The sequence below is a fragment of the Sus scrofa genome, chromosome 2 (assembly GCF_000003025.6).
Source record: "Sus scrofa isolate TJ Tabasco breed Duroc chromosome 2, Sscrofa11.1, whole genome shotgun sequence".
Lineage (NCBI taxonomy): Eukaryota > Metazoa > Chordata > Mammalia > Artiodactyla > Suidae > Sus > Sus scrofa.
This window is the reverse complement of record NC_010444.4, coordinates 132,229,090-132,253,857: the sequence shown is the minus strand read 5'-3', so window position 1 is coordinate 132,253,857 and position 24,768 is coordinate 132,229,090. Positions and strand designations below refer to the sequence as shown.

Sequence of the window (24,768 nt, the reverse complement as noted above, 5' to 3'; positions counted from 1 at the left end):
AAAGCATCTTAATAATATCAATATTTTCCATTGTCATTACCATTCCAACCACTTGAGAACCAGAATTGGGAAGACGACGGCAAATCAAAGTGACAACTCTGCTGGATCACTACATTATTTACGTATTAAAGATATAAAGCCTTGTAATATCAGGAAAAGCATTTTCTTCTGTGGGAGTTTATGGAGTTTCTATATGTTTGCCATGAAAAAAAACGATACTCTCTAGTGTCTAGAACCTAATATACTTTGAGGCACAGAATAGGTGCTCCAAAATATTAGAGAAAACTGAAAAAAACATAAAGAGAGAGACAGAGGAGTGGAAAGGAGATCATCTGAAATGAACCAATAAAAATAGAGTAAGAAGGGAGTTACCATCATGGCGCAGGGGAAACAAATCCAACTAGGAACGATGAGGTTGCGGGTTCCATTCCTGGCCTTGCTGAGTGGGTTAAGGACCCGGCGTTGCCATGAGCTGTGGTGTAGGTCTCAAACAGGACTCGGATCTAGCATTGCTGTGGCTCTGATGTAGGTTGGCAGCAACAGTTCCGAGTAGACCCTTAGCCTGGGAACCTCCATATACTATGGGTGCAGCCCTATAAAGATAAAAAGGACAAAAAAAGACAAAAAAAAAAAAAAAAGAGTAAAAAGGACAAAGAAGCACACTTCAAATAATCTTTTTTTTTTTTTTTTTTTTTTTTGTCTCTTTTTTTGTCTTTCTAGGGCTGCACCTGTGGCATATGGAAGTTCCCAGACCAGGGGTCTAACCAGAGCTATAGTCACCCATCTATGCCATAGCAGCTGGGGATCCAAGCCGTGTCTGCGACCTACACCACAGCTCATGGCAACACCATATCCTTAACCCACTGAGCGAGGCCGGGGATCGAACCCACATTCTCATGGATGCTAGCTGGGTTCATTAACTACTGAGCTACGGCAAGAACTCCCATATAATCTTCTACGTGTGTTCCTGACCTTTCAGACATCAAACTTTAGAACATGATGAAGATAATCTTCCTTTTTATATCTGTTATGTCTGAGACTCAGACCATTATAATGTACCAATAATCAATGCTTTGTGGCCATCTGAACTGAAAGAAAGCATGGCTGAGACAAATGGTGTAAAACCAACTTCCAATATATGCAGCAAATGCTCTAATGTTTATTCCCAGTAAGTTTATTAATGGAAGACTAAATAGCTATCTAAATTATAAAAATAACATTATAGCTTAAGATTTCAGAAATACATATTTTTTACCATACACTTTACAATTCTGATTTAGTATGTAAGTTTCACATACATAGTATGTTAGTTTTACATAGTTTAGTATGAAAAACTACGTCTTAAATACGTTCACTAACAATAGAGTAACCACACAGGTAGTTTGGCTGGGGCATCTCATTTTATGCTTTTGTCCAAGCATAATTATTAACCATGTCTCCTGTAACTTTTCAAAGTGTCTTAGTATGAATTATTACATGATCATCATATCAAAAGATGACCATGATAGGCCTTTTTATTGCAAAGCTAGAGTCATACCCTGGCTCAGGCTGACTCTCTTGGGTTTTCTTACTTTCAGTGCTAGAGATCCAAAGATTGGTGCATTTTCCTATATTTTGAGTTGATGCCACCCATTTTACTTCCTTTGACACCAGTTTCCCCACCTCTTTTTTTCTGCTTCACAGGACAAGTGATCACACCCATTTCACTCTAGTGTGCCTTTATTCATCAATGATGAGCAAAAGAAAAGACGTATTATATGTGCAGAACTTGCAAAGAGTGTAGGAATGTAGTAAATCCTAACAAAATCCTCTTGAAATCCTATCACTGTTCTACTGTCCCATCGGGTATGATAAGCGGAAATCTCTTTGAATCTCTCCTTTAAACACTGTTCTTTAAAGAGCATTTTCTTTTTTCTTATTCTTATTCACAGAGGGCCATAAACTGTACTTTGCTCTAAGACAGTCTCATTTTTACCCCAGGATATAAACATCAGTTGATGTATAATAATATGCATCCTCTAGTCTTAATGCATTGGTTTCCTCTTGCTGCTTAACAAATCACTTGAGTACTGTTATGACTGAGAGTGACCCTCATTTATTAGCGCATAATTCTAAAGTTCTAACCCTCATTTACTACCATGTAAGTCTGAAGTATGGGATGGCTTGACTGGGTTCTCTGCTGAGGGTCTTACAGGGCCAAAATCAAGAGGCCATTCAAGCTGGACTCTTAATCTAAAGGCTCTGGGTATAGAACTACCATATAACCCAGCAATCCCACTCTTGGGCATATACCAGACAAAACTTTCCTTGAAAAAGACACATGCACCCATATGTTCAGTGCAGCACTGTTCACAATAGCCAAGACGTGGAAACAACCTAAATGTCCACTGACAAATGAATGGATCAAGAAGATGTGGTATACATACACAATGGAATACTACTCAGCCATAAAAAAGAACAAAATAATGCCATTTGCAGCAACATGGATGGAAATAGGGACCTTCACACTAAGTGAATTAAGTCAGAAAGAGAAAGACAAATACCATATGATATTACTTACATCTGGAATCTAATACACGGCACAAACAAACCTTTCCACAGAGAAAATCATGGACTTGGAGAACAGACTTGTGGTTGCCAAGGGGGAGGGGGAGGAAGTGGGATGCCTTGGAATTTGGGGTTAATAGATGCAAACTATTACATTTGGAGTGGATAAGCAATGAGACCCTGCTCTATAGCCCTGGGAATTATGTCTAGTCACTTATGAGGGAGCATGACAATGTAAGAGAAAGAATGTATATATGTATGTGTGACTGGATCAACTTACTGTACAGTAGAAAATTGACAGAACACTGTAGATCAGCTATGATGGAAAAAATAAAAATCATTTTAAAAAAAGAAAAATAAAGTGAGTTTCATATTAAAAAAAAAAAAAAAAAAGGCTCTGGGAAAGCTTCCATAGCCATTCAGGTTGTTGACATGATTCAGTCCTTGTCTCTACTTTAAAGGGAGAATGTAAAGGTTAAATCTCCATATCTTAAGGTTAACTGAAGGACTGTAAAATCCCCCCTAGGAGTACCCAGATGAGCGAATGACTGAATAAGGAGGGTACAGAAATCTTAGGAGTTCACCTTTAGAATTGTGTCTACCACACTAAATATATTACACATGCATTTCTGAGAATCCACATTAAATACTGAGCAGCACTTCATAACATATCTCACATAAATACAATGACTTGGTATCCAAACATGACACTGGTTTATATAAAATTATATATATTTTAGGCTGATGCATTCTTTAATATACTAATCTCTAAGGTACATTTCCCATTGGGTTGAGTGGCAAGAACCCCCTTTCAACTCTGAATCTACCACAGAGCTTGACGTGAGACTTTGAGCATGGTAAATACTCAATAAATGGATCTGACTCCCTTAAGATTTAATTACACTACTAATTCATTTGGAAAGTAAGAGTTATAGAGAAAAATTTAAGTTTATTGTTTTCCTACTCCAAAGGATTGCCAGTTTCGAAATATTGAATATTAAACTATTATGATTTTTCAGTAGAAAATATAGTTTTAACTAAAAGGATATTAAAGTAGGGAGATGATCTCAATAATTTCTTTGAGTATTTTCAGTCTCTGAAATTCTCTGTGCCTTAGGTGCTTCAGGGCAAGAGACAATGTCACAACTGATGTCTAGTAAAAATTAAACAACTTTAAAAAATTGGCTTGACCTCCTCTTCTCACTCAATAAAAATGATTACTTCTGCTGAAATGTGGTTTGGAGAATGTACTGGGGTTTGGAAAGCAAAGTGTGTAGTGATTCTCACATGGACAATGTCAATATAAAAGGGTTATTTAGGAGTTCTCTGTGGCTCAGCGGGTTAAGGATACAGCATAGTCAGTGCAGTGGCTTGGGTCGCTGCTGTGGTGTAGATTGAATCCATGATCTGGGAACTGCCACATGCCATGGAGGTGACCCAAAAAAGGGGGCCGGTTATTTAGGTATGTTTCAATCACTGAGTATGTTTCTTTTTTGATGCTTGTTTCCTAGGTGGTCTATATGCCTGTTTGACAATTTATAAATACATAGAATTGTTCAGAAGTGTACAGAAGAATAAATTATTATTGCAACCTGAAAGATAGGAGACAGTTTATTAATGATACTGAAGCAAGAGATGCAGGGAGCACCAAAGGCATCCCAGAACTGGAAATCTGGGGGTAACAAATGCACAACCTCTCTTATCAACATTCACTAGAAAACATTCAAAGCTGGAAACTCGTATTTATCAACATGTACACGTGTTGGGTCTAAGTATTTACCAATTTTCTATACTATAAATATAAACGGTTTGATAAAACACACACATACATGCATATACCATGACCAATGACCGCCACCATGATTATCAATCATTGCCAGGTTATGGCAGAATTTCTCAGTGTTCTGCAGAATTCCGAGCTGCCAAAGTATCTCTTCAGTGGCTCTTTTAAGATGTTTTTCAAGAGGTCCGCAAAGGCAGAACAGGCAACATTTGCACTAATGGTGCTAAAGCAATGGTGGGAAAAACTGCCTTCACTGTCAGTCATTTTATTTTTCACTGACACTCATTCCCAGGAAGAAAAATGGCAAATACACTTTAAAATGGCTTGGTGAGGGAGTTCCTATCATGGCTCAGTAGTAATGAACCCAGCTGGCATCCATGGGGGATGTGGGTTCAATCCCTGACCTAGTTCAGTGGGTTAAGAATCCGATGTTGCCATGAGGTGGGGTGTAGGTCGCAGACACGGCTCTGATCTTGCATTCCTGTGGCTGTGGCATAGGAATTTCCAGTTCCCTAGCCTGGGAACTTCCATATACCACAGGTGTAGCCCTAAAAGTCTAAAAATAAATAAATAAATAAATAAATAAATAAAATGTCCCAGATGAAGCGGCAATACGTAATGATTTTATTAGATTCAAACACTTGTGTATATACATTTTTAAATATTTTATATAACAATCCAACAGAATGGGAGAAAATCTTTGCATATGATGCAATGGACAAGGGCCTAAATTCCAAAATATGCAAATAACTCATACAATTCAACAACAAAACAAACCACCCAGTCAAAAAATGGGCAGAAGACCTAAAGAGACATTTCTCCAATGAAGACATACATATAGACAATAGGCACATGAAAAGATGCTCAACATCATTAATTATTAGAGAAATGCAAATCAAAACTACACTGAAGTACCACCTCACACCAGTTAGAATGGCCATCATTAGCATGTCCCACAAATAACAAATGCTATAGAGGGTGTGCAAAAGACGGAATCCTCCTTTACTCTTAATGGGAATGTAAATTGGTACTATGGAAAACAATATAGAACTACCATATGATACAGCAATCCCACTCCTGGGCATATATCAGGCAAAATTACAATTCAAAGAGATACATGCACCTGTACATTCATTGCAGCACCATTCACGTGGCCAAGACATGGAAACACCTAAATGTCTATCAACAGATGAATAGATTAAGATGTGGAAGAGTACTCAATGGAATACTACCCAGCCATAAAAAAAGAATAAAATACTGTGTTTGCTGCAACATGGATGGAACTAAGATTCTTATATTAAGTCAAGTCAGAAAGAGAAAGACAAATACCACATGATATCACTTACATGTGGACTCTAAAATAAGGCACAAATGAACCTATCTACAAAACAGAAATAGACTCAAAGACATTGAGAACAGACTTGCAGCTGCCAAGGTGGGGGAGTTGGATGGATGGGAAGTTTGGGGTTGGTAGATGCAAACTCTTACATTTAAAATGGATAAGCAATAAAGTCCTACTGTACAGCACAAGGAACTATATCTTATCTCTCATGATAGAACACGATGGAAGATAGTATGAGAAAAAGAATGTGTGTGTGTGTGTGTGTGTGTGTGTGTGTGTATGTGCCTGGGTCACTATGCTATACAGCAGAAATTGACCCAAAAATGTAAATCAACTGTACTTTAATAAAAACGGAAGTATACATAAAGCATTTCTGCTGCAGACTAAAATAGCATGTGGTCTCTAAGAAAAGCACTTCGAGATTGTCTGAGTTTTGAGCTGAGCTCACTGTACTTTTCACTGAACGCCATTAAAGAATGGCTGACAGACAAACAATGGTTATTCAGATTTGGGAATTTGGCTGACATAACCCTAAAATGAACAAAGTAAGACTGTCATTCCAAGGAAACCCATTGACAGCACTTGTTTTATGCCAATGATAAATTCACTTTTGAGTGAAATAGAAATACTGGAAAACTTTTATCTACCATCATACACTTGGCAGCCTCTCAAAACTTAAAACACTTTTGATGTGCTCAATGGTGGTATTAACAAATATGAGATTTGATATATAAATAGTATTTATATATATACACTATAAAATGTATATAGTTTAAAAATATTATATATATATTATATAGACATACACAGGTGCACACGTGCACACACACACACACATACACAGTATGGTGAAATAAGCTGACATTTAGAAGATTTGCCTAATTCAGTGAACCAACGTTTTCCAACTGACCAATCACTGATGCTCTAAAAAGCCATGTATAGTTAAAGCACTCAAAGTGTGAGGTATACTAACAGCTACCAAAGTAAGAGAGTATAAACATTTACTGATATGTGTTCTCATTCCATGTTGCCACAATTCACTATTAAGATACTACCACTGAATTTTAGTGTACTTTCAAATAAGAATATTCATAAAAATCTCAAACTACTCATCCATTTTCCAACTACACCTCTTTATGAGGCCAGATTTTCCTCAAACACTTAAACCAAAATAACAAATAGCAACCCCTTACATGCAGAAGCTGATGTAAGATCCGTGTTGCATTCTATGAGCCAGATATAAAGAGATTTGCAAAAATATAAAACAAATTCATGTCTTCTCACTGTTTTTGTTTGTAATAAGGAATATAGTTTTGATAAAAAGCATATTCTTTATGCAAACATTGGATGCATTGTTTTAAATTAATTTAAATATTTGTATAATTTCTCAGTTTTAATTTCTAATATGTGACAACTGATAAATATTACATACATAAAAAAACCCCTTTGGGATCTTCAATAACTTCCAAGAGTGTAAAAGGATGCCAAGACCAAAAACTTTGAGGTTTACTACCTTAGAGCATATAGACAATTTAAGCATCTATAGTACAGCTTCTAGAATTACTTAAAAAAAAAAAAACTTGTGGGGGTCATCACACACATAGAACCAATTCCCCAAATCAGTACCATAGCACACGTGAATGTCAATGAGGAAGTGGATCATGTGACCAAGTATAGTTGCAGCATGCATAAAAATATGGATAATGACGCTTTAAAAGTTTGTTTCTTGAGATCCATTTCTAGCATAAATGCTAGAATAAAAACACCAAAAATCCTCTTAAATGCAAGGCTTGGTATAAAAGTGAGGAAAACACTCCCATGAGCCTAAAGAAACAAGACAAGAAAATGCAGAGTTTTGAGCTAGCATGGATGGGCTTGGCTGCCTGTGTGTATTTGCCAAACTCAAATCCAAAGACATTCAGCTTTAGCCAGCACATTGAGACAACAATATTGCCTCATCAGCCAACCTAGAAGGGAAGATGTTAATCTATCACTATTTGTAGATGACATGATATTACATACAGAAAATCCTAAAGACTTCACCAAAAAACTTTAGAATAATGATAAATAAATTCCATAAAGTTCCAGGTTTCAAAATTAATATACAGAAGTTTGTTACATTAATGTATAGTAAGAACAATCAGAGAAAAGAAAGCAATCCTATTTACAATCTCATCAGAAAGAATAAAATAATCTCTTCAGAAAGATAATTTTAATGAAAGAAGTGAAAAACTTGTACTTTGAAAACTATAAGACATTGAAGAAAGATATTTAAGATGACACAAAATAGAAAGATACAAGGTGCTCATGGATAGGAAGAATCAATATCATGAAAACGTCCATAAAATCGAAAGCAATCTACAAATTTAATGCAATCCCTATAAAAAATGCCCATAGCATTTTTCACAGAGCTAGAAAAAACAATCCCAAAATTTATATGAAACAACAAAAGACCCTGAATAGGCAAAACCATCTTAAGAAAGAAGGACAGTATTACACGTCCTGATTTCAAACTATATTACAAAGCTATAGTAATCACAACAGTATAGTACTGGCATAAAAACAGACACATGGATCAATGGAACAGAACAGAAAGCCCAGAAATGGGGCCATACTTTTATGATCAGTTCATTGGTAACAAAAGAAGCAGGAATATACAAGGGGGAAAGACAGTCTCTTCAATAGGCAGTGTTGGGAAACCTGGATAGCTACATGCGAAAGAATGAAACTGGACCACTTTCTTAACACCACATATGAAAATATACTAAAAAAAAAAAAAAGACCAAAAACTTAAATGCAAGACCTGAAACCATAAAACGCCTACAAGAAAACATAGGCACTAAAAGGCTTTGACTTTTTTTTTTAATCTGTCTTTTCAGGCAAAGGAAATAAAAGCAAAAATAAACAAATGAGATCACATCGAACTAAAAAAGGCTTTGCAATCCTTCACTAGCAGTGAAGGAAACAGTTAACAAAGCGAAAAGGCAATCTACTGAGAAGAAGATATGCTCAAATGATACATCTAATAAGGGGTTAATATCCAAAATACACAAAGAACCAATACGACACATTATTTTTTTTAAATCTGATTTTAACATGGACAGAGAAAACGAGTAGACATTTTTCCCAAAGAAGACATACAAAAAGTGACTATCACTAGTCATCAGAGAAATGCAAATCAAAACCACAATGAGATATCACCTCACAGCAGTCAGAAGGCCTATTACCAAAGGACAACAAATAACAAGCACAGTCAAGGATATGAAGAAAAGGGTACTCTCATCTGCTGCCCTTTTATAGCCATTATGGAAAACAGTAAGAACATTTCTCAAAAAGTTAAACGTACAACTACCATAAGATCCAGCCATTCCATTTGTGGTATTACTCTGAAAGAAAGAAAAACTCTAATTTAAAAAATATATATGGGAGTTCCCGTCATGGCGCAGTGGTTAACGAATCCGACTAGGAACCATAAGGTTGTGGGTTCGGTCCCTGCCCTTGCTCAGTGGGTTAACGATCCGGCATTGCCGTGAGCTGTGGTGTAGGTCGCAGACGCGGCTTGGATCCCGCGTTGCTGTGGCTCTGGCGTAGGCCAGTGGCTACAGCTCCGATTCGACCCCTAGCCTGGGAACCTCCATATGCCGCGGGAGCGGCCCAAAGAAATAGCAAAAAGACCAAAAAAAAAAATATATATATATATACATATATATATATGAACCTCATTATTTACTGCAGCATTATTTGCAACAGCCAATATAGGGAAGCAACCCAAGGGTCCATCAATAAATGAATGGAATAAAAAAATGTGATATATATATATGTACATACACACATACTTATATATACACACTATGTATACATAATGGAATATTACTCAGACAGAAAAAGAAGGAAATCCTGCCATTTATGACAACACAGATGAACCTGGAGGGTACTGTGCTAAGTGAAATAAACTGGGCAAAGAAAGACAAACACCATATGATTTCATTTAGATGTATAATCAAAAACCAAAAGACCAAACATAAATAAAACAGAACCAGACTCACAGATACAAATATCCAGTTGTAAAATTACAAGATGTAATGCACTCCATAGGGAATATAGTCAATAATATTGTAATAACTTTGTATAGTGACAGATTTATTGTGGTGATCATTTTGTAATGAATAAAAATATCCAAATCGCTATGTTGTACACCTGAAACTAATATAAAACTCTAAGTCAACTGTACTTCAATAAAAAACTTCATTTTATTAATATACAAAAAAGACAGTGCCTTGGGAGATTTCTCAAGGTAAAGTCTTGGAACTGAAACTTCTACGTAAAGCTTTCTCTATATAACATATAGGGGAGGGGATACCATCTCCTTTTCCCTCAACACAAACTGCTAAGTGAAAGGGAAGGTTAGAAAAACAAACTACTCCTTGGCAAAAGTTAATGGTATAAAAACTTGTCTACTTTGACCCAGACTCTTTTTTCCCAAATAAATAAATACATAAATAAAATTTTAAAATGTCTCTGAGAATATTCAGAAATCTAACTTACATTACTTGTAAGGTACAAGAATACTAACCCAAGAAATTCACTTAGATACCTTGAGGGGCGCTCCCGTCATGGCTCAGTGGTTAATGAACCCGACTGGTGTCCATGTGATCCCTGGTCCTCCCCAGTGGGTTAAGGATCTGGGGTTGCAGTGAGCTGTGGTGTAGGTCGCAGACGCAGCTTTGGATCCTGCCTTGCTGTGGCTGTGGTGTAGGTTGGCAGGTGTAGCTCTGATTCAACCCCTAGCCTGGAAATTTCCATATGCCATGTGTGTAGCCCTAAAAAGACTAAAGTTATTTGTGAATAAAAATCGTATCTTGAGAGAGGCACCCTCTTCTACAGGCCATACAGTACTCCATCAGATAAAAATAGTCTCAAGAAATAAGAGCTCAAATGCAAAATTATATAACCTAGGAGTGACAAGTCACCATGAACAGGATTCAGCAAAATGAGACTAGAACCACAAGAACTTCAACAATAGAATTATTAATTGATGACTGTTTAAAAGTACACTTTAAATGATTTTCACCTAAAAGAAGGGATTGAAAACACGAGAGGGAATGTCCTAGCAGATATTGAAAAAGGTTAAATGGAATGTCTGGACACAAGGGTCACTGAAATTTTAAAAAATAAATAGCATATTAAGAAAAGAGGACTTCCCACTGTGGCTCAGTGGGTTAAGAACCCAAATAGTGTCCATGAAGATGCAGGTGTGATCCCTGGCCTTGCTCACTGGATTAAGGATCTGGCATTGCAACAAGCTGCAGCACAACCCATAGATGTGGTTTGGACCTGGCATTGCTGTGGCTGTGGCATAGGTAGGCTGGCAGCTGCAGCTCCGATATGACCTCTAGTTCTGGACCTTCCATATGCTGCAGATGTAGCCATAAGAAGAAAAAAAAGAAAAGAGAAAATTAGTATAAGTTGAGAAATACTGCAAAAAAGTTACCTGGAACACAGCATAGAAAGATAGGGATAGATATAAAGATAGAACAAGAGGTATATAAACCAGAACAAGAAGCTGCAATATAACTTTGTTAGGATGTAGAAAGAATGGGAGTAATTAACTATATGTGAAGAGGTATTATTAAGATAATTCTACAAAACAAAAAAGCTGAATCTTCAGATTCAGGAAGCATGATGAACATAAAGTGACAAAAAAATAAATCAGAAACTAGACATTTTGGATGGATGGATGATGGATGGATGGATGGGTGATGGCAGGCAGGCAAAGTGGAAGAAAGGAGGGAAGGTTGGGAGGCAGCACATTTACCACTGTGCGGGCACAGAACAAGAAATATGACAAGATAGTAAAGCCAGGTAGATCTCATGAAAAGGAGTTCCAAATGATGGCTGAATTCTCAAGGGCAGCCATGAATGCCAGAAGGCAGGTGAACTAGATCCACAATGTGCTGAAATGGAAACAAAACCAAACAATGAACCTTCAATATTAGGATTCTATACCCAGTTAAAATACCTTTCAAGAATGACAATGAAACTAAAACACTTTCGGACCAAGAAAAACTTACAGGTTTGCCACCAGTGGACCATTCCTAAAGGAAATTCTAACATCACTTCAGTCAGCAGGAGTGTATGGTCAGAAAAAAGTTCTGACTTGTAAGAAAGAATGAATAACTAATACATGTATAAATATGTAGAGAAATCTAATTAAGCATTGGCTATAGAAACATCTTGTGAGGTTTAGAAATTAAATGTTAAAAAATAATACCCTATAATCAAGGCAGGGAGTATGAAGTATTCTAAGGACCACGTATTCCTGAGAGAGGAAAAAAGCTTTAGACTTCGATAAATTATGTATGCATGTTTAAATTTCTAACTGTATCTTCTCAGGCTCAGAACTGCTGAGTTCTCATCCTCTGAAAATGAACTGAAAATGAAAATGCTGAAATTCTTCATTGCTTGAAGCTTTATATTTTATCATTTCTATGCTCTTCTACCAGATATTGTCCAGTTCAACACCACACTGTGGTTTCTTCAAAGACTGATCAATTAATTTATTCTTGATTGATGGAACTACCAATGTTCTATTATATGCCTTTAGTGCACATAGGTTTCTCTTAGGTATATGCCTAAGAATAGGATTAATGGTCAGAGGTTTTAGTAGATTCTGCCAAAAAGTTTCTAAAATGGGTATACCAACTTACATTCTTTCCAGAAGCGTAAAGGTGTTCCATAGATTCGCGGTCTTCCCACCACTTGATAATGTCAGATTTTTAATTTTATCGATCTCATTGGTAGAAATCTTTCTATCTGAATGTATGTTTCCCCTGTCACTAATGATATTGAATCATTTCTTTTTTTTTAAGTTTATCCTTGATGTATTCTCTTCTAAAAATGGTTGTTAACTTTTTTACCCTACATTAGTCCCATGTTATCCATCAGGGGTATGTTCTAAGACCCCCAGTGGATACCTGAAATCACAAATAATAGCAAACTCTATATATACTATGCTTTTTTCTGTACATCCCATACACACCTATAATGAAGTTTAATTTATAAATTAGGCACTATAAGAGACTAACAACAATAAAACAGAACAATTATAACAATACACTGCAGTAAAAGTTATGTAAATGTGATCTCTCTCTCTCAAATATCTTGTGCAAACTTAATGCCTTTTCCATCTTAACTAAACACTTGTGCTCTGTGGCCATAACATTTGCAGTTTGAGGTGTGACAGCAAAACTAGCATGAATTTTTTTTTTCTCTTTTCGCAATCTCATGGATACAACACTCATTCTTACCAGAGATCTTAGCAAACTCAGCATATAATTTTTCTCTTCTCTTATGAAGTCCAGAACTTTCAACTTTTCACTTAAAAGGAGGCATTTTATGGCTTCCCTCTGGCATATCCCCATTGTCAGAATCACTATTCTTGTGTTTTCGGGTCAGTTACTAAGTGACCTAAGGGTTCCTTGAACACAAGCACTGCCGTACTATAGGAGGAGACCCGATAACCAAGCTATGGCTAGTAAGTGACCAACTCTGGAAGAAGGGTGGATTTTCGTCCCAGGTGGGACAAAATAGGATGGCACAAGATTTCAGGATCACACTTCCAGAATGATGTGCAATTTGAGAGTTACAAATTGCTTCTGATATTTTCCACTTAATATTCTGGACCTGTTATGACTGCAAGTTAACTGAAAACTGCAGAAAGCAAAACCCTGGATGATGGGAACAACTCTATTTAGCATGTCTATCTGCTTGTTTGTTTCTTACTCACTGATCTATAGAGGTTGTTTTTATACTCTGGGTTTTAATACTTTGCTGGTTACATATGCTGCAATTATTCTGTATCACTAATTCCAAGATTCACATCGTGATATGTCTTAAAATAATGTTTTACAACTATAATTCACCATACTTTTTCTCTTTAGAAAAAAGACTCATAAAATGTCATGTTTTAAAATCAGTGACAATGAAGGTACCTTAAAATCCATGAACTATGGTGCTTTCTCCCAGATAGAAGCTTGTTTTCCCCCCCTCTGGTTTCAATGATATCTTATGATAGACAGAACTTATTAATACTGTTGAATTAAGCATTTCCTTTATGATTAGCATTTTGTGTCCTTTTTTACGAAATAAGCTTCTACCTCAAAAATAGAAAATTATATTTCTATATTTTTTTTTCTAAATTAAACAAATTTAAACCATATGGAATTCCACTTTCAACTTCTCTCATTTTTCAATTTAAACCATATGGAATCCCGTTTCAACTTTTCTCCATTTGAATGACTATCTTAATATCAGGTTTCTCCTCTCCCAGTGTTTGGCCTTAATTAGCATTTCCCAAATATGGGGCAACTGCATTGTCCTATTTATAATATACCATATATTAATACCTGATAGAGCAGATTCCTCTTCCATAGTCCTTCTTCAAATGTCTCTTGGTAATTCCTAGGCCTATGCTCCTCCATATAATATTTAGAATCAGCCTGTCAATTTTTCTCCACAACTTCCATTAGAATTTTTATTAAAATATGGTGTAATAACATATTAACTTGAAGGAAATGGACATTTTCAGCATTTTAATCTTCTGGATCATAAATAGTGATTATCTTCTCATTGAGTTAGGTCTTCTTCACTGAACTGCAAGCCAGCTCAATACTTTGCTCCCTATGTCTTATGTATTTGTTCTCAGATATAGTCCAAGTAATTTTATTTTTTATATATTTAATATAATTTTTAAACTAAATGTATCATTGCCAATTGCTGGTATATAAAATGCAAATGGGGAGTTCCTGTTATGGCTCCACAGTTAGAAACCTGACTAGTATCTGTGAGGATGTGGGTTTGATCTTTGGCCTCACTCAGTGGGTTAAGGGCCCCACAGTGCCATAAGCTGTGGTGTAGGCTGCAAGATGCAGCTCGGATCCCACATTACTGTGGCTGTGGTGCAGGCTGGTAGCTACAGCTTGGATTCACCCCCTAGCCTGGGAACTTCCATATGCCACAGGTGAGGCCCTAAAAAGAAAAAAAAAATGCAATGGATTACTGAATACTGATTTGTTATTTACCTAGCTAACTCTACTGTTAATTTTAAAAATTTAATTCTATTCTCTCAATTTTTTAAAAATGTAAACAATAATAACACTCACTTCATTTAAAAGTCTAAAATTTTAAATGCATTGTTGACTAGAAAGAATGATAATAGAGTCCCCTACTTTTTTTTATTTCAAAAGGGATGCTTTTAATGCTCCACTATTTTTAAAAATTATATTTATATATTTTTTGTAAATATTGTTAACCTAGTGAAACAAGTTCCTACTTTGTCCCATTTTGCCAAGAGTTTTCACCATGGATAGGTTTTGAACTGCCTGAAAGATATTTTCTTTATCCATTGTGATGATCATACGGTGTTTATCTTTAATTGGATTATACAGTTACATTTTAAGATTTTCTAATGTTAAACTACCCTGAATTTCTGGAATAAATCTCAAATAAAATAACCTGGCTTGATTATTTTAAAAATACATTGTGAGATAATATCTGCTAATTTTTGGTTTAGAGTTCTTTCATTTATTGGGAAGAGTTTATTATTTTTCCTTTTCATACTGTCCACTTTAGGATTTGGGAAGAAATTTATATGGTTTTAATTCACCCCTTTCTATTCTCTAAAATAGCTTGTATAATATTGGAGTGATCTGTTTGTTGGAATTTTAGTAGGAATCATCTGTGAAATCATCAGGGCTTGGCATTTACTTGGAAAGATTTTAAAGAACTGATTAGATTTCTTAAATTGTCAGTGGATGATAGAGGCTATTTTTTTGGTCTAGTTTTTCAGCTAGAAATAGTCAACTATAATTAATCATGTCTGTTAGTACAGTCCCAGTTTGTGGCTCTTTATATAAATTTATATATCTTGATCCAAATTATAATTGTTTCTCTAATCTCAAACTCTTCACCAGTTCTTAAATCTAACAGAACTTCTGACTCCACAGCCTAAAGATTTAAGAATATCATGTTTCCTTATCCTTTTTCTCTAAGTTATAGGAGGGGAAAATTGATTATTAGAAAGTGTATCAGTTTTCCATTGCTGCTGTATCAAAACATTACAAATTTCATGGCTTAAAACGCCCAAACTTACAATCTTACAATTCTCTACACTGTAAATCTGACCTAGATCTCACTGGCTAAAATCAATGGATCACAAGGCTGTCTGTGCTCCTTTCTTGAACTCTAGGAGAGAATCTGTTTCCTTGCCTTTTTCCAGGTTCTAGATATTTGTCTGGGGCCCCCTGCCTCTGTCTCAAAACCAGTAATGACAAGTTCAATCATTCTCACATCACAACTCTCTGGGCCTTCCTTCAGCCATCCCATCCCTCTCTGCCTCGGAACTCATCTCTTTCTCTCTTCCTCTTTTAAGGACCTTGTGATTACACTGGGCACACCAGACTGCCAGCACAACCACCTCCCTATTTTAAAGTCAGATGATATGGAGCCATAGTTCTGCCTGCAAGCTTCATTTCCCTTTGCTATGAAACCTAACACATTCCCAGGTTCCAGTCCATTAAACATGGACATCTTTGGGGACCATTATTCCAGTAGTAATTGAGTCACTGCAAGTTGGGACTTGCATCCAGAATTATACTTTATTTCTCCTTAATTTTAAGAATAGCATCATCATTCATTCAACCTAAGATTTAAAAATTTTTACTTAAACTATGATACAATTCTAGGAGGCCACTGATTACAAAATTAACCCCAATTTCAGGAATGTTAAAAGGGGAACACATATGTTTCAGAATTGACACTTTGTTGATTAGAACATTTAATATTATTTTTTTTTCTCCCAGTATCTATACCTACTTACTCATTTGCCTAACTAAAACAACAGGAAAGAGTGTGGTTGAGGGGATGCTAAAAAAAACTTTTACTTTTTATCCTATACATAGCTTTTCAAACATAATCTTAACAAATAAATATAACTTATCAACTGAAGCATTTGTTTACAATATTCCATAAGAGTGATATAGCCTGGTTTATTGAAAATGCACAGACTGCTTGTATCACCAAATTAACAAAATATCCTATTGTTTCAAAGTTAAAATGCTGGTAAATAAGATTATATTTGCCATTTCTTTATGCTGGTAAATAAGATTATATTTGCCATTTCTTTATATATTTTAATTTACACAGTTTTATTTAAAAACTTCATTCAAAGCTATGTTTCTCACCGTCAGTTTTCTAGTTGTGTTGTCTTAAATTATACAAATGCATCATGTTATAAGGAAAGCTGATTCTCATTATAGTAACATCTGAGGTAGAGGCTAGCACCATGTGGCTTGTACTAACAATGATGCTGGGCAAATCTGTAACCTCTCTGCAGGGAGTAAAAGGATGTGATAGAAACTATGCCTACTCAGTACCAATTAAAAACTAGCTGCCTCTGTGAGTTCCATAACATATTCATTTTAAAGGTGAGAAATTCAAACTTTCAAGGTGTTAAATAATATGCCCACATTCCTGTGGGTAATAAACAGTAGAGCACTGATTTAAATCTAGGTGTCCGACTTGGAAATTCACGCTCTATACGGTTTCAGAGTTTCTTCATCTGTAAAGCAGTAATGACAACAGAACTAGAGAGTTTAGACATTTTTTAATGGTTGGCATTTTTTAACAGTAAAGCATTTTTTTACTTTTTTTTATTACTCAAATAAATTTATCACATCTGTAGTTGTGTAATGATCATCACAATCCAATTTCACAGGATTTCCATCCTGCAGCCCAAGCACATCCCCGACCCCCCAAACTGTCTCCTCCGGAGACCGTAAGTGTTTCCATGTCTGCAAGTCAGCATCTGTTCTGCAAAGAAGTTCATTGTGTCCTTTTTTTGGATTCCACATGTCAGTGAAAGCATTTGATGTTGGTGTCTCATTGTATGGCTGACTTCACTTAGCATGATAATTTCTAGGTCCATCCATGTTGCTAAAAATGCCATTATTTCTTTCCTTTTAATGGCTGAGTAATATTCCATTGTGTATATGTACCACATCTTCTGGATCCACTCCTCTGTCGATGGACATGTAGGTTGTTTCCATGCCTTGGCTATTGCAAATAGTGCTGCAACGAACATCGGAGTACATGTGTCTTTGCGAGTCATGGTTTTCTCTGGATAGATGCCCAGGAGTGGGATTGCTGGATCAAATGGGAATTCTATTTTTAGTTTTCTGAGGAATCTCCATACTGCTTTCCACAGTGGTTGCACCAATTTACAATCCTACTAACAGTGTACTAGGGTTCCTTTTTCTCCACACCCTCTCCAGCACTTATTGTTTGTAGACTTTTTGATGACGGCCATTCTGGCTGGTGTAAGGTGGTACCTCATAGTGGTTTTGATTTGCATTTTTCTAATGATGAGTGATGTTGAACATCTTTTCATGTATTTTTTGGTCATCTAAATGTCTTCTTTGGAGAACTGTCTCTCTAGATCTTCTGCCCATTTTTTGATGGGGTTGTTTGTTTTTTTTGGTATTGAGCTGCAGAAGGTGTTTATAAATTTTGGAAATTAATCCCTTGTCATTTGCTTCATATGCAAATATTTTCTTCCATTCTGTGGGTTTTCTTTTTGTTTTGTTTACACTTCCCCTTGATGTGCAGAAACTTTGAAGTTTAATTAAGCCCCATTTGTTTGTTTTTGTTTTTATTGTCATTACTCTAGGAGGTGGATCTGAGAAGATATTGCTGTGGTTTAAGTCGGAGGGTGTTTGGCCTATGTTTTCTGCTAAGAGTTTTATAGTATCCGGTCTTATATCTAGGTCTTTAATCCATTTTGAGTTTATTTTTGTGTGTGGTGTTAGGGAGTGTTCTAATTTCACTCTTTCATATGTGGCTGTCCAGTTTTCTCAGCACCACTTATTGAAGGGGCTGTCTTTTCTCCATTATATATTCTTGCCTCCTTTGTCATAGATTAGTTGGCTGTAGGTGTGTAGGTTGAATTCTGGGCTTTCTATCCTGTTCCACTGATCTATATTTCTGTCTCTGTGCCATTACCATATGGTTTTGATGACTATAGCTTTGCAGTATAGTCTGAAGTCAAGGAGCGTAATTCCTCCAGCTCCATTTTTCTTTTTCAGGATGGCTTTGGCTATTCTGGGTCGTTGGTGCTTCCACACAAACTTTAAGATATTTTGTTCTAGTTCTGTGAAAAATGTCCTTGGTAGTTTGATAGGGATTGCACTGAATTGTAGATTGCCTTGGGCAGTAGAGTCATTTTGATAACATTGATTCTTCTAATCCAAGAGCATGGTATATCTTTCCATCTGTTTGCATCATCTTTGATTTATTCATCAGTGTCTTACATTTTTTGGAGTACATATCTTCTGTCTCCTTAGGTAGGTTTATTCCCAAGTATTTTATTCTTTTTGAGGAAGTGGTAAATGGGATTGTTTTCCTAATTTCTCTTATGGATCTTACATTGTTAGTGTATAGAAATGCCGTCAATTTCTGTGTATTAATTTTGTATCCTGTGACTTTGCCAAATTCACTGATAAGCTCTAACATTTTTCTGGTGACATCTTCAGGATTTTCTAGCTATAGTAGCATGTCATCTGCAAACAGTGATAGTTTTACGTCTCCATTTCCAATTTGGATTCCTTTTATTTCTTTTTCTTCTCTAACTGCCATGGCTAGGACTTCCAAAACTATGTTGACTAGTAGTGGCAAGAGAGGACATCCTTGTCTCATTCCTGACCTCAGTGGGAATTCTTTCAGCTTTTCACCATTGAGAATGATGTTAGCTATGGATTTGTCGTATATGGCCTTTATTATGCTGAGGTAGGTTCCCTCTATGCCCACATTCTGAAGGGTTTTTGAAGAAGATTTTGAAGAAATTCAATGAAAATGTCCATGAAAGTGTTGCTCCATTTACAATAAACAGTATAAGTACTATCACTGCTTTTAAAACACAGGCATTTCTTGCCATTTACAATTCAAGTTAACCTAAATTCAAAATTTTAACTGCTTTCCTTGCCCCTCACTAGGAACAGGAAAAACCGTCATGGTAAAGTAACCATTCATCCCCATATTATCCAAACTAATAGATACTAAATCTACTTCATCCTCCTTCCTCTCTTTCATTATAGTATCCAGTGTGAAATGGACTGACTTTACATCAGTAATACATGAAATTAAGAAAGGTATCTGAAAATTCATCTGAACTTAAGAAAGGCATTTGAAAATACAACCCATAATGTTATATGAGGAGATTTAAAAATGTGTGTCAATAGATATCTTATTGATTTAAGCCCTAAATCTCTTTTGTTTTGTTATACTAGAATTGAGAGCTGTGCAAATGACCAGCAGGATACACATGCTTATTTAATTTTGAGGACAAACTGCAAACCAGTTTACCCGCACTCTCTTAATAAGAATGGAAATTATTACTATTGCCCTATAGTCTTCTTTTCTTATAAATGAGTATATATATGGATATCAGGGCAGATCTTTGCTAAGGCTGAAAGTTACAGAAATAAAAACTATAAGTTGGCTTAAATAATAAGGATATTTACTGGCTTACAGATTCAGAAGCCCAAAGGTTAGACTGCGTCACGTTGGAGGATGCAGTGATTCAACAACATCATGGAGGAGAAAGGCACTTTTCCTCCCTCTATTCTGCAACATATGACTTCAGATTCACCCAAAGGCTGGTGTGCTTTATGATGATAGTGATCAGGGCTACAAGTTTTGTGCAGTGGGGACAAATATGACCAAGATTCAACCATGAAAACTATTCTTTTCTTCACCTTCATGAGACAGACAGACAAACAGAAAGAGGTAACAGGTCACATGTTCCAACGATGCCAATGCCAAATGCTAACTGGTTTAGGCCTGATGTCCTAAAACATCCCATCAATAAGCCTGGATGATTCATGACCCATCAGTAGAGGAGGGTCATTTTCCACCTGGCATCACAACTGCACAGTGGGGGTGGGGGAATGTACATGAGTGATGAGGTGGCAACCACAATGCCTATTTTTCACAAATGTCCTTATCAACGTTACCAATATATACATCACTAGGTATAAGCATATTTAGTGTGAAAGGAAGGTTTTTTTGGTGTGTGTGTGAGAACATGGATTGTGATGAAGAGACTACTCTTCTGACTTGGTTGTTAAAGGTTTACATGTAATGGCCACCAATGAAATATCTCAGATTTTTGCTCTGCTCAAGGCTAAACATGTAAAACGATCCTCATCTCTTATTTGTGATGAGAAAAAGAAGTGCTCTAAGATGCAGAGGGGGAAACTAGGATTTAGGGATGCCAGTTGAGACCTTGAGAATCTAAGCTTTCAGAAACAAAGACATCTCAGGAAGGGCACTGGACTTTCACATATTATGCTGTAATATTTAAAACCAATTTGTATCAATTCTTAATAGCCAAGATGGACAGAGCTGCTGACTGATTTCATCATTTTCCCACCAAACGATACATACTCTAATTGTCCCAACATATCAAGCTACCTCATTACTCAAAGATGCTCGAACCCAGAAAATGTTTCAGAGACTGAGTATACATGACTTTGGAAGATGTTAAACAGAGTCTTAGTCAAAAAGATTGGCTTGCCTCACATTGGTAACTGCTTCCTTAGTCTATGCTGTAAAGAGTGGTTTGTGTTCATAATTATGGAAAGTACTGTCAGAATTGTTGATTTCACTCAGATCCTCTAAGAAGGCAAGAAGTTGATTTGTCTATATTAAAAGAAGGTTTTCAGGCCAACGTAGCTGTTTAAGTAGAGGAAAAGGGTAATTATTTTGAGACAAGCTTTATTGGTAATTGAGTGCTTCCATGGTTAGACTGATTAAAACCATGTATCCAGATTTAATCTCTGGAGATGCAGGGAAAAGCGAAAAACACTTCAGGAAAAAATGAGTTAGTTAACATTAGGAGATCATCCTGAAATCAAATCAGCTTTTCGTTAAGTGACCAGCTCTTTTTACACTTACAGTCCTCTTTGAACCAGATATCATCTGCTTCATACTATAATCATAACTATTTCCTACTTATCATCTCCGGTTTAATCAAGTGAGGACGATGGTGTAACAGAAATAGTTAGAATTATTTTCTTAAGTACCCATAACCCTTTATTCTCTTTTATGCCACTTTTTTTAACTCTTCACCTCACAAAGAATATATGACACCTCAAATATGGTTAAGTTAAAATACTTATTAACCTATTGATATGAACCCAACATGACTCTTTTTTTTTTTTTGGGGCTACACCTGTGGCAGATAAGTTCCCAGGTCAGGGACTGAAACTGAGTCACAGCAGTGACCCAAGCCACAACAGTGACAATGCTGGATTCTAAACTGCTAAGCCACCAGGAACTTCCCAGATCATGACTCCTAAACATACCTTACCAATAATCCAATAAAACTTAATTAAAACTATACATATATAGTTAATGTCTTAAAACTATATACCTATATATATAAAGGTTTATAGTTTTATCTATCTATATCTTCATCAACCTATTGAGATAGGTAAGTGTATATACATGCATTTATATTAGCATAAATGTGGCCATTCTCTCAAAATTAAAAACTGTGACTCGTTAATTCTATTGGCTATGTGGTTATGTTTTAAGGATTTTTAGATAACCAGGACAAAACACAGAAAATTTACTGCTTTATGTATAGAAAAATCTTCATTAGTTGGGCAAATTAGACCGAATTTCTTTCACAGAGCCTGCAAAAAACTTAAAATCTATATAACTTAAAAACAAAGTAACCTGAAAAAGGTCATTCCTACTGGAATTAACATATTTAGCCTCAGTTTACCAAGAGTAATAAAATTTTATTGAGTTCATGTTTGTATTTCTGGGGAAAAAATACAAAAAAGAACTCATGATATTCTTAAAGAATTCTTTAAACTTTTCTCCAATACATAGTACCTATATGCCTTCAAGCTACTTCATTAATAATTGAATTGCAGACAAATGATCAAACACATACACTTAAAATATATATCTCTCTGAACTATTTCATTGAAATATTTCATTGAAACTAGCACTTTCAAAATTTTTTCTCTATTTAAATGAAGAATGTGTTCCAGGTCCCCAGAACTCCTCCAAAGTGTAAAAATTTTTACATACACTTACCAACAGTATCACATGGTTCATCTTTGTGTACACAGAAATCTTTCCTAGAAAGAAACATAGAAAATGTTACAGAGATAGAGAATGTGACTCCTTTTAAAATAGTTTTATGAATAACTGAACCACAACCTTTATCTCCAAGAATTTAAGACAACTGGAAATAAGACTAACTGATTATTTTTGTTTGTTTTTGTTCTCTAGGGCTGCACCCACGGCATATGGAAGTTCCCAGGCTAGGGGTCAAATGGGAGCTACAGCTTCCGGCCTACACCACAGCCACAGCAACTCAGGATCTGAGCCATGTCTGCAACCTACACTGCAGCTCACGGGAATGCCAGATCCTTAACCCACTGAGCGAGGCCAGGGATTGAACCAGCAACCTCATGGTTACTAGGCGGGTTCATTAATCACTGACCCATGATGGGAACTCCAAATTAACTAATTTTTAATTCTAAGAAAAAAATTAATTTCTGTAATTTTTACCTGACATAATTCTGAAACATTTTGTTCTAGTTCATACACAATATTTCAAAAAGATTCACCTTGTATTGAATTTTATGGTATTTCATTTCTCTTTATTTTTCTTTTTTTAATTACTCAAATGAATTTATCACATCTGTAGTTGTATAATGATCATCACAATCCAATTTCACAGGATTTCCATCCCACAACCCAAGTACATCCCCCTACCCCCCAAACTGTCTCCTGCAGAGACCGTAAGTTTTTCAAAGTCTATGAGTCAGCATCTATTACAAAAAAAATCAAGTGTAGAGGCATGGCTTTCTGTCTGAAAAATATAGTATCTCTATTTCACATGACACAAAAAATCATTTCCAGATTGAAGATTTAAATGTAAGAAATACAATTAAAAATAGCATACTGTTTTATATCATAAGATTGGCAAAACTTTTAAAAGACTGACAATAATTTTAACAAGGGCATGAGGAAATTAGTATTTTTACGTAGGCGGGCTCTCACTATGCATAAAATCGTATAATTTTGTCTTTATTTAACTACAACATCTTGGAGAGCATTCCCTAACAACTTATGAGCTTTAAAGGCAAAGCATACAAAGGCAAAACTTGTCATCTACCTTTTATTGTGACCTTAGGCAACTTAGTTAGCATTCTTGTGCCTCAGTCACCTCATCTGAAAAATAGAGGTCATAACATCTATTTATCAAATAGACTTACTGTCCAGGTTGGATGATTTAACACACACAAAACATTTAAAATAAGGTTTACTATGTGGTTTGAATGAGTTAACACATATAAAGCATTTAAAGCAATGCCAGGCACATCATATTAACTCCATATGATGCTATATAACTTGAACTCCATCTCAAGTCATGGAGTTCCACTGTGGCTCAGTGGAAACAAATCTATCATCCATGAGGATGCAGGTTCCATCCCTGGCCTTGCTTAGTGGGTTAAGGATCTGGCATTGCCTTGAGCTGTGGTGTACATCACAGATGAAGCTGGATTCTGCACTGCTGTGGCTGTGGGCAGCTACAGCTCCAATTCAACCCCTAGCCTGGGAACCTCCACATCCTGCTGCAAAAAAAAAAAAAAAAAAAAAAAAAAGGAAAGCTCTCAAGTCAGTTGATGTTTCTGCTTTCTTGTTGTTGCTGTTGCTTCTATTCTTGCACTGTAATTTAAACAAATGCCTATTAATGAGCAGTTCGGTTCTATAAAATTTTTATTTTTACAAAAATACAACAATTTTTGTGTGTGTGAAGGAGAAATGAAAAAACAAGCTTTTTAATTCTTCTATTATAGCCATCTTAATGCCACTCCTAAAAGAAAAATAACTTTAACAATTAAGTGTTTCACCCCTTTCAATTTTCCCAATGATATTTGATAATTACAATTACACTGATAAGTACAATTACATTGATAATTACAATGGTCAGTTTCAACTCACATCTTGCTTGGCT

At 35.8% G+C, this 24,768-nt stretch overlaps 1 protein-coding gene across 1 annotated transcript in view; it reads right to left on the bottom strand.

Annotated features, from left to right (window-relative positions):
• The window catches only part of ADAMTS19 (ADAM metallopeptidase with thrombospondin type 1 motif 19), a 267,851-nt gene that overhangs the window by 159,259 nt on the left and 83,824 nt on the right, over positions 1-24,768 (bottom strand). The window contains 1 exon segment of the mRNA XM_021084737.1: positions 22,836-22,879. Coding sequence (XP_020940396.1) covers positions 22,836-22,879 — 44 coding nt within the window.